At 45.1% G+C, this 11593-nt stretch overlaps 1 protein-coding gene across 1 annotated transcript in view; it reads right to left on the bottom strand.

The window, feature by feature from the left end:
• Positions 1-4497: 4497 nt before the first annotated feature.
• Positions 4498-11593, bottom strand: part of LOC147123308 (uncharacterized) — a 134122-nt gene continuing 127026 nt past the window's right edge. Inside the window, exon 4 of the mRNA XM_085965789.1 lies at positions 4498-4658. Within this exon, the coding sequence (XP_085821915.1) occupies positions 4498-4658 (161 nt within the window). The remainder of the gene's footprint in view (positions 4659-11593) is intronic.

Raw genomic sequence — 11593 nt, 5'->3', positions numbered from 1 at the left:
CCAGCTTGGTTAGCTGGTTAAACCACAGCTTTTTCTTTTTCTTGATTTTCTTCAACTTTGGACGCCAGAGGAATCGATGTTCTTGAGGTGCTGCCGAATTGCAGGTAAGTCCGTTTCCAATTCATCGCCACTGTTGTGTCCATGTGGTAATAGAGACACTGAAGACAGGAGTTGGTTTCACAGGTGTTTACTGAACAAAGTCTGGAGGGGAACTACTTGATACAACACAATATACAGGCTTATATAGCCCGAGTGGCCATTACCGGCATTACAGTACACAGGGGGCTCTTAAAGGCACATACACTACAGCAACCAGTGGGCTGTGGTCTGTCTCAACTGTGAAGGTGGGAAGTCCATATATGTAGCCATGAAACTTTTCTAGTCCAACTACCAAGCCTAGACATTCCTTTTTAATCTGGGCGTATCGACACTCAGTATCAGTCATAGACCTGGAGGCATAGGCAAAAGGCTTCCAATCTTCACCCTCTGCTTGTAGCAAGACTGCGCCGAGGCCATCTTTTGATGCATCCGTTGACACTTTGATTCTCTTTGTTGGGTCAAAGAAAGTGAGTACAGGTGTGGTTGTCAGCACTGTTTTGAGATTCATCCACTCTTGTTCATGTCTTTCTGTCCATGTGAACTCATTTGTTTTATGTAGCAGGTCTCGCAGACAGGTTGTCTTGGCTGACAAGTTAGGAATGAACTTTCCAATGAAGTTTATCATCCCCATGATGCATAGCACTCCTTTTTTATCACTGGGTTGGGGCATGTTGAGTATGGCGTTTACTTTTTCCATATCTGGCTCTATTCCTTTACCAGATAGATTATCTCCTAGGAAAGTGACTTCCTGGGTGCCAAACTGACACTTGGCTTTGTTGAGCTTCAGTCCATTCTGGCGTATGCTCTGTAGCACTTTAGTCAGTCTCTCATTGTGTTCTTTCAGTGTGGAGCCCCAGATGATGATATCATCAACATAGACCCGAACTCCTTCCAGACCTTCAATTATGTGTTCCATCGCTCTATGAAAGATTTCAGATGCAGATATTATCCCGAAAGGCATTCTGAGGAAACAATACCTGCCAAATGGTGTGTTGAAGGTACAGTATTTGGTGCTCTCTTCATCCAGTTTTAGTTGCCAAAATCCTTGTGAGGCATCGAGCTTTGTTAAGTATCTGGCACCTGACATTTCACTGGTGATTTCTTCTCGCTTGGGAATCTGGTAGTGTTCACGTTTTATGTTTGCATTTAAGTCCTTTGGATCCATGCATATTCTTAGATCATTGTTCTTTTTCTTTACACATACCATGGAGTTAACCCAGTCTGTTGGCTCTTCGACTTTCCTGATGACTCCTAGTGTGGTCATTCTGTCCAGTTCTTTCTTGAGCCGGTCATGCTGGAACTCTTCATGGAGCATGTACCACTGGCTGAGCATGCTCCTTTAGCTGGATCTTGTAAGTGAATGGTAGAACTCCAAATCCTTTGAACACATCCTGGAAATTACTCACTACAGAATCCACTGTGTCATCTGGTCTGCTTATGGCACAGTTTGTAGGGTAGACTCCCTTGACCAGTTCTAAGTCCTCACAAGCTTTGTCACCCAGTAGTGAATCAAGTCCTTCAGCCACAACAGAAAACATGAGATGATGCACTTTGTCTTTGACTGTCACTTTAAGTCTGCATACACCTAAGCTATCTATTTTCTGTCCATTATAGCTCTTCAGTAGTACTGACTTTTTCTGTATTTTGGGCTTTTCTTTCATGTTTTTAATGTCACTCATACTGATTAAATTTGCTTTTGCCCCAGTGTCTAGTTTCAATGTAACGAATGCTCCATTTATCTGCAGTGGGATCATCCATTTGTCCTCTTTTACTGCATTGACTTTATGTTCAGCATTGTTTATTCCTGAGGGCTGCACATTTTCTGTATCCATTTCTATATTGTCGCATGACACCATTCCTACAAAAAATGTCTCACTTAATCAGTGTCCTCAATCACATTAACTCGGACTTGTTGCCCTTTCTTTGTTTTTACTTTTGAAAAGCATTGTTTGGCAAAGTGATTCTTTCCCTGACATTTTGTGCACATTTTTCCAAATGCTGGGCATTGTTTTAACTGGTGTTTGTAACCACAGCGTTTACAATTAAAAATTCCTTCTCCGATTGCTTTTCATTTCTGTTCTGCCCACATTCCTTTCCTTTGTAGGACACAGCACCGACAGCAGCACTGACTACAATTGCATCATTATTGATTTCATTGAAAGTCTTCGCATGCTTTTGAGCTAGCTCGCTGGCTTGGCATATTTTCACAGCATTTTCCAATGTTAGTTCGGTTTCTCTCAACAGACGTTCCCTGACCTTTTTATCATAAATACCAAACACAATTTGGTCATGAATCATGGATGCTTTCAGCTCAGAGTAATTACATGTCTGTGCTTTCAGTTTCAGATAGGTCACAAAGCTATCAAAAGTCTCATTTTGCCGCTGTGTCCTCGAACGGAACACGTATCTTTCATAGGTTTCATTCTTTTTGGGAGAACAATGTGTATCAAATTTCTTTAGCACATCGTCTAAATTTTCTCTGTTCTCCTCTGGATTCAGTTAAATGTATTAAATACCTCTATCGCCTGTGGGCCTGCAACCGTGAGCAGCAACACTATTTTTCTTGCATCTAGCTTCGTACTGAATCCGATGGCAGCAATGTAGAGTTTGAATTGTTGTTTGAAAGTCCGCCAATTGTAGTCGACATTTCCAGTGAGATTCAAAAACTCCGGTGGCCTCAAATTCTCCATGTCACTTTTCACAATTTTCAGCAGATCTTCACCAATCCTGGTACCATGTTGTGTTCATTAATAACTAGACATTCTTATTATGTACAGCTAGCTTCTAGCTAGACATTTATTCAGTACATGTTCTCTAGGTACAGCATCTGTAGAGATTCAGCATGTGTGCTCCTGTGTGCAGGCTTCCATCTTGACTACTGCCTCCTGGGTAGCCTACTGCCTCATGGGTAGTGTAGTCTTAAACACATACAACTAAATATACAGCTCTATACAGCTCTACGCCTCCATCTAGTGTACCACTCCAGAATGACATGTTATTGATCATTACAATGAGGTGTGTAAAATGGGTTGCCAATCCACTATTAACCATTTTATGCTACCGCCAAGGTCAAATTTAACCCCCATGGATGCAAATTTGGAGGTAAAAAGGTGATTGCACAGTTAGGAAAACTCTTTTGTGTAGTGGATGATTAACATGGGAATAGCCTACCCTGGGATGCCATGGAAGCAGAAATATTAAGAAGGTGATGGATAGATTTTTGACAGACAACCGTATATTAAGGGGTATCAGAGATGAAGTGGGGTAATAAATCTGTAATGCTTAGGATAAACCCAATGGATGGAGATGGTCAGATCCAATCCTGTACAGCCTTATATCTTGCATAGTTCTACATCCTTAAGCAAATTGGAACACTGGGACGACAGGTTAGTTTAACTGATTGTGATGAGTAACCATGGACTATTAGAGGTCAATAGATTGTTTTATGGAGCTAGAGAGTAATATCCCAGAGTTATTCCTAAAATTGGCCAGTCTTTTTTTCATATTTTTCTGCCTCCCCCAGGCGTTAGCATTACAGGTGGTTGAAGAAGGTAGTAAATATGGTTGGACTGTCTAATAGTTTGGTAAGCATTGATGGACCTGAGAATTTTTCTCATCTTTTGTTTAGTATATTCATATGTACTTGTTTTTGAGGACAAAAGGGTGAGTTCACAAAACCTAAATAATGTCAAATTGTAGTCATCAGTTTCAGTCTGCTCTATCTTTGCCTTTACATTCAAACAATGCGGCATCAACTAAAAAAAAATTTTTTTTTAAATAACATGGCTAATAGGTTATAAAGTGTAATGGCTCTTCAGGTTCCACTACTTTCTGTTGAAGGAATAATGTTGGATTTGTAATCAAAAGGTCAGAACTGAAAGGGGAGGAAGATATTGAACTTCATAGAGAATGTGATTAAGGAATGGCATACATACATATATTATATCAGTGATACTATGCAGGTTACGCATATGAAATTGCTCTATTTTTAAAAGAGTGCAATGTTTCAAAATTGGATCTTAGAAGTTTAAAACGTTCTTTTCACGAGGACTCGCTCTGAGATCACAGATATGTGAGCTGCTTAGAGTTTGCTCACTTTTTCAAATCTGCTGCATTGATGATTTTAGACTGGAATTTTCCAATAATAAGCTATGACACTGAGGAATGTACTAAAGTTTCCTCAGTGCTCTCAGCTCACCGCTAAGTGTTGTCAACCCAGGGGGCTGAAACAGAACGGGATTATGAGCATGGAGTGAAAGGCTCATTCTTCCCAACCATGTGGGTGCTGCCATGCGCAGCCATGTGGTCAGGGACTGAGCAGCATGCATCATGGAAAGCCATGAAACACATCCATTATATTGTAGTGACCGGAGCTCACTTGAGCTGAAAACCTGAGCATCATGCCAGCAGGCTCTGACAATGGCAGCTTTTGTCTGCATGTTGCAGGCCACACGTTTCTCGTTCACAATGCACAAGGCGTTCGTTTGCAAATGCTATGCGTCTCTGGCACTTCAGGCGAGCAAAGATGAGTGCCTGCATCTTTACTTCTCGATGCTTAACTACTTCATTACAGAATATCTTTCACAGTTTATTGCAGACAGTATTTTTTCAGTGAAAATATTCATTCCTGCTCAAAATTTTTTTTGGCAGTGATGATTTCTGATATTCATGCTCAATAAAATAATAGTAACTAAATGTGTATGAAATATGTTTTTTTTTAATTTACTCCAAGGAATGATGCTTCTCAGCTTCAACGTGTAATTTTCTTTTAAGCCATACTTCACAACTAAGCTGCCTGAATGATTTAATATACACCGAGGACACTGTGCATTAAATGACAGTTCATTTGTTTCTCCCTTTTTGTAGTACACTCATAGGAACACAAACTATTAAGAATTGCACATTATTGAAGTTTGTACACATTAAAACTAATGGACATCTTCCGGCCAATCAGGAAAAACCAGCAGCAGTGAAGTTAAATGACAAGTTAGACCCCTTAATAGGTAGATACGCAGTATAGAGTCATAGAGTCATCGGGCTGGATTTTGTCATTGGGGTGGGCTGGGGTCATGTCATCCGCTTCTCGTGTTATCCACCCGATTCCAAATCGATGTGGGAGATTGATGCGATTTTCACATAATTGGGCAATTGAGTTCCAGCGCGTGGGAACTCATGGCCCAATTCGTTTGTTCAGTCTGAAACTCGCCTCTGATGACATCATCATTGCTGCTGCATTTAAGGTCTGCAAGAAGTCTTGCTTCTTCTGCAGACTGCTAACCTTTTGGCCTTTGCAGTGAGAGGGACCTGGAGTCAGAATGAGCAGCGGGAGACCTAGGTCTGCTCACAGATTTGATGACGCCGCCCTGCAAGCTTTGGTGGAGGGAGCAAGAGCTAATAAGGAGGTGTTCTTCCCTTCTTCAGGGGGGAAGAAGCCTCCCCAGCAGACGAAGGCTGTGTGGATTCAGGTAGCCCAGGAGGTCAACTCGTTGTCGATGATCCGCAGAACCTGACTTCAGTGCAGGAAGAGGTTTCATGACCTTCTGCACACTGCTAAATTGAGTATGACTTTGCCATCACCCTCAATCTGATCCCCATTGCCTCTCCTCACCAGCACTCAGCTTTAGCAACCTCTTCCTCCACATCTCACTTGACACTGACATCCCTGCACCCTTACCCATTCCCTCTCTCTCTATGGACACATTCACCTAACTATTCGACTATGCAGCCCTCACACTCTCTATCACTGTGATGCTATGAAAACAACTGACAAGCCACAGGGAGGGCCCTTGGTCTTGTCAACTCACTCCATCTTTGTCTCCTTCAAAGCATCAATGAAATGGATTCTCAACACTCACTCCTTCATTCTCACTCAAACTCCACTTGTCTTCCTCATTGCAGGAAAAGAGAGCTCACAATAAGAGGGAAAAAGCGAGGACAGGAGGAGGGCCACCCTCAGTAGCCCACCTCACCGCTTGGGAGGAGGCGGTCCTGGAGATCGTGGGACTCGAGGACGATGCGCAAGTGGGGGACGGACAGACGGGTGCATTAGAGAAAGCTGGTGACAGAATAGTTTTTCATCTCTCTCATTGACATTGCATGAGTCGCTGATAATGATTCTGAAGCTCTAACAGATGGACTTATGATCATCTGCAATATGCAATGTGCATGTAACCTTGGCCTCACATCTCTGACTCTTTCCTTTACTCCCCCACAGGACCATCGCAAGCACCCGTCCCCACTATCCAGGGGGAATAGCCTGAGCCTCCAGACTCCTCAGAGGAAGCTGCAACTTCTGAGGGTGCAGCATCAGCAGAATTCAGCCAACCCAGCACCAGCGCAGACACTCACACCTCGGTCGGACCATCGCGAGATAGAGTAGTGTTGTCACCTGGTGTATCACAGCTCACAAGTGAGTATCAGAAGATTGTGGAGACAGGGACAGCAGTGGAGAGTCCTAGTCGGAGGGCGCAGGACTCTCCCAGCTCGGCTTAGCTGCATGTCGACCCTCTGCCTCTGGGTCCAGCCAGAAGAACAGGGTGCTGGAACTCCAGGAGCAGGTGCAGGAGTCTCTGGCAGGTTTTGTCTCCAGGGTCACTGCGAGTGTGGAGCGAATGGAGGAGTCCATCGCGAACATGAGCAGAGCCTTTGTGGAGTCATTGGCGCATGAACGCAGCATCACGGAAATGATGGCAAACTCCGTGGAAAGGATGGCTACAGTAGACGAGAGGATGGCTATGGCCATGGAGGAGCTAAGTCGCCAGAGTGTAGAAAACATGGTGAGTGTTCAGAATAGACTGACATCTCTGGAGCAGTGATGGTCAGCTATTGAACAGAGAAACCAGACCTTCATAGAAGTCCTTCTGAGTAGGACTGCCATTGCAGATACGGGTCCCCATGGCCTCCCTGATGTGCAGTAAAGTGCTCTCAAGCCACTTGCAAGTGCTGAGGTGGACCTGACCCATGAGAGAGATGTTGGTGGCAGAGAACAAGGAAGTGGGGGCTCCTCTCCAAGCACTCACATTTCCATGCCACTGCCAAGTCCTCGGTCAGAACCCCACCAGAGTCCCCACCCAACTGAGAGCGACGTCTCAACCCCTGCACAGCTGCAGGAGCAGCAGACTGTTGCTGAGCCCTCACAGGTTTGCCACCCCAGAGGACCCCCGCCAAAGGTGTCGAGACAGGAGCAGCAAGAAAGTGAGTAAGGGGCCTCCACATCTGCTGAAGCCATAGGGTAAGCACCATGTAGGAGCAGGCGTAAGAGAAAGATACTGCACAAATAGTCACAAGGGTAGTCACTTGGGTGAAATGTTGTGTTTATTTTTAAAATGCCATCAGTTGGTTATTGTAAATAAAAATTCTGATGGTAACTGTTGCAATTGTGGCGTGTGTCATTTTGCAAATGGGACTTCCACATTGAGGGCTTAGGATTACTTGCAATTGTCAGTATGGTGGTCAGAGTGCTAGGACGCTGCTGGTTCTTGGCCATTGTCGATGGTCTGGTAAGAAGCTGCGAGGCAAAAGTGCTTGATTGGTTAGGCTAAGCAAATCTGGCCAAGATGAGTGCGTTCCTTGCATCCCGGGCAGCAATGTTCTCGTGTACTGCTGCCGCTGGTTGATGGGCCTCTGCAAGATCCTGATCCTGATTCTGATCCTCATCCTGATCATCCTGATCATCCTCATCATCGTCATCCTGATCATCATCATCATCATCCTGATCAACATCATCATCATCATCCTGATCATCATCATCATCATCATCATTATCATCATCATCATCATCCTGATCATCATCATCATCATCATCCTGATCATCATCCTCATCATTATCCTGATCATCATCATTATCCTAATCATCATCATCATCCTGATCATCATCATCATCATTCTGATCATCATCCTGATCATCATCATCATCATCATCATCATCCTGATCATCATCATCATCATCCTGATCATCATCATCATCATCATCATCCTGATCATCATCATCATCATCATCATCACCATCATCATCCTGATCATCATAATCATCATCATCATCATCACCATCATCATCCTGATCATCATCATCATTATCATCATCATCAACATCAACATCCTGATTGTTATAAATCTCATCATTCATCCAGAAACTACTCGTGAAATAACACTGGACGGCCAGCTGGTGGTGCCATCCAAGGAGTATAAATACTTGTGCGTCAGCCCCAGCTTTCCAGGGACATTTTGTAAGACAAGGTACTAGTGAAGTACAACTAGATCTCCATGTTCTGAAACAAGTTGATTAAAGCCTTGCTTTATGCTCAAACTAAGTGCGTAGTGAGTTTTACTACGTCAATTTAATCAACTTGATATTGACTCCACGCTTTGGGTGATTTCGGGAACAGCCAGCTATGACTCGAACAGTAGAAGGGAACTCAGACGAGTAATCGATCCATCATGGAGAAACTACTCAGATCCGCCCGTCTCGACCTGGACCCGAATTCACTTACAGCTGCTAAGGTATGGAAACACTGGTATCGTACTTTCAGCAACTTCCTCAGGGTGTGTGGTGAGAATGTTCCTGATAAATTAGAGATACTTGCTAATTATGTATCCCCTCATGTGTTTGATTATATCGAAGACTGTGTAGACTATGACGCCGCTATCCAAATACTACAGCTATATGTCAAGTCCCCAAATGAAATTTTTGCTCAGTATCTACTGGCCCAACTCGACAACAACCCGAGGAATCACTTGACGAATTCCTTCAGAAACTTTGCAGGCTCAGCAAGGGTTGTAATCTTAAAGCTATTACAGCTGAGCAGTACCAGGAGGAGTTAATTCATGATTCCTTTATTAATGGGATTGCATCTCCCTTCATACGTCTGTGTCTGTTGCAGAATAAAACCCTCAAGTTACAGGCTGCCTATGACCAGGCATGTTCTCTGGACTTAGCAAAGAGGAATGCAGACACCTATCTTTCACCACCTGTACGGGCTGCTGCTATCACTTTCAGTGACTCTTTCGATAGGCCTCGGGCGGAAGCCCTCACGGATGATGACTCCAACCCGGCTGATGACAACCCTACCCTAGAAACCTACACTGAACACGACCCCGCCCTAACGGCATCTTGGCAATATGGAAGGAAGTGTTTCTTCTGTGGAGGAGCGTTCCATTATAGGAAATTTTGTCCTGCTCGTAACGTGACCTGCAATCATTGCAGCAAGAAAGGTCACTTTTCTAAGGTATGCCAGTCAAGAGCCGCTGTTAGTAAGAAAGGCCACTTTTCTAAGGTATACCGGTCGAGAGCTCCTGTTAGTTTTGCAGCTACTATCTATAAAACTGCTCCTCCCCCAAGAACCACTACTAAGGTTACAGCTGTCAAGGGTAAAACTGCCCCTCCTCCCATCACAGCTGTTTTTCCCCAAATTCTGTCCCATGCAGCCATGAAGGTTACGGTAAATGGACACATTTTGAGTGCACTAATCGAATCATGCAGCTCTGACAGCTTCATTAGTGAGCGGGCTGTCAGTAAGTTAAAACTGCGTATTTACCCCTCGGGCAGGGAAATTGCAATGGCTCCGACGACACTGACCACCAATTCTTCCGGCTTTTGTCTTGTCGACCTTATTCTCAATGGCCGCACTTAATTCTCCACCCAGCTTGGGGTGCTCAAGAACCTATGCAGTGATGTGCTCCTCGGACAGGATTTCCAGAAACAACACAAAAGACTGCATTGATGACCACCATCATTGATGAAAATCTTCCTTTCGTGGTCGAGTGCGATGCATCGGATGTGGCGATCTCTGCTACCTTGAAACAAGGTGGTCGACCAGTTGCATTTCTGTCCAGAACTTTGCAGGGTATCGAGCTCCATTATCCTCCAGTCAAGAAGGAGGCTACGGCCATCATCGAAGCGGTATGTAAATGGAGTCATTTTCTCGCTCGTCGTCATTTCACACTTATAACCAATCAGCGCTCCGTGGCCTTTATGCTGGATAACCGGAAAAGCACTAAGATCAAGAATAACAAAATACAACTCTGGAGGATGGAATTGGCTGCCTTTGGATACACCATACATTATCGACCCGGCATAGAGAATGTGGCCCCGGATACCCTCACGTGGGCATTCTGCTCTTCTATGTCAACTTCAACTCTGGTGGATCTTCATACTGACTTATGCCATCCTGGCGTTACCCGTATGTTGCACTTTGTGCGATCTAAAAATCTCCCATTTTCTACGGAAGATGTGAAAAGAACGTGCTCCTCCTGTAGAATTTGTGCGGAATTAAAACTGCAATTCTTCTGTCCATCGGGTGGCTCGCTCATACACGCTATACAGCCTATGCAGCGACTCAGAATTGTCTTTAAAGGGCCATTGCCCTCCTCAATGCAAAACACCTACTTACTGACTATGGTGGACAAATATTCACGCTTTCCCTTTGCTTTCCCCTGTTCCAATATGCTTACTTCCACAGTGATCAAATGGCTTGATCAAGTCTTTTCCCTTTGCGGTACGGCCAATTTCATCCACACTGATCAGGGTCCCTCCTTCATGTCAAGCAAACTCAAAAGTTATCTCTCCCAACGGGGAATCGCCACAAGTAAAATGACACCGTACCATCCCATCAGTAATGGACAGGTTGAGAGATAGAACGCTATCATTTGGAACGCTGTTCATCTTGCGCTGAGGTCACGCAACTTACCAGACCAGCAGTGGGAAACTATGCTCCCTGACGTGTTGCATTCCATCAGGTCTCTCCTTTCTACATCTACCAATGTCACACCTCACGAGCGATTCTTCAGCTTCCAGCGTCGCTCCACCCAAGGGACGTCTCTACCGTCATGGTTGGCAGCTCCCGGCCCCGTGCTGCTCCGAAGATTCGTCCGATCATCTAAAACCGATCCTCTCGTCGATGAGGTAGAATTCACAGACGTCAACCCCACATACGCGTATGTGCGGTACCCTGACGGTTGGGAGTCCTCCGTTTCGCTCCGGGACCTGGCTCCCTGTCAAGCCATTTCCACGGACTCAACCGATAGAGGGACCCATGGGGATGATGCCGAAACTCTGCGCTCCCCCGAAGACGATGCCCTACCTGGGGCATCGAGAGATCGGCCAGCTGCCCCACCGGATCCACTCGTGGAGCCGAGCGCTCCCCGTGGGATGGCCACTCGAGGCCAGGACGCCAGTCAATTCCCAGCTATCCAACAGGATGAAGCCAGTTCTGTGCCTGTGGGGACCTGCACCCAGAGTCACGATCTCCCCAGCCTCCCTCGGGTCGATCAGAGCAACACAGGCCCTGTCGATCCACCGGTACGGATCAAGCGGCCCAGGGACCAAGACACGGTCCGGGGAGACGTGTCTTCTGGCTATAAACAAAAATCTAAAAGACTGCGGCTATTCATGGTCCGCCTGATCCGCTAAGAAGAAGTCGTCGGACTTCCAAATCTTTTAGGCAGGAAGAATGTTATAAATCTCATCATTCATCAAGAAACTATTCGTGAAATAACA

This window comes from Somniosus microcephalus, chromosome 2 (assembly GCF_052327205.1).
Source record: "Somniosus microcephalus isolate GS21.2 chromosome 2, FLI_Smic_1.0, whole genome shotgun sequence".
NCBI lineage: Eukaryota > Metazoa > Chordata > Chondrichthyes > Squaliformes > Somniosidae > Somniosus > Somniosus microcephalus.
Note: the sequence above shows the minus strand (reverse complement) of the source record. Positions and strands in the feature narration are given on the sequence as shown.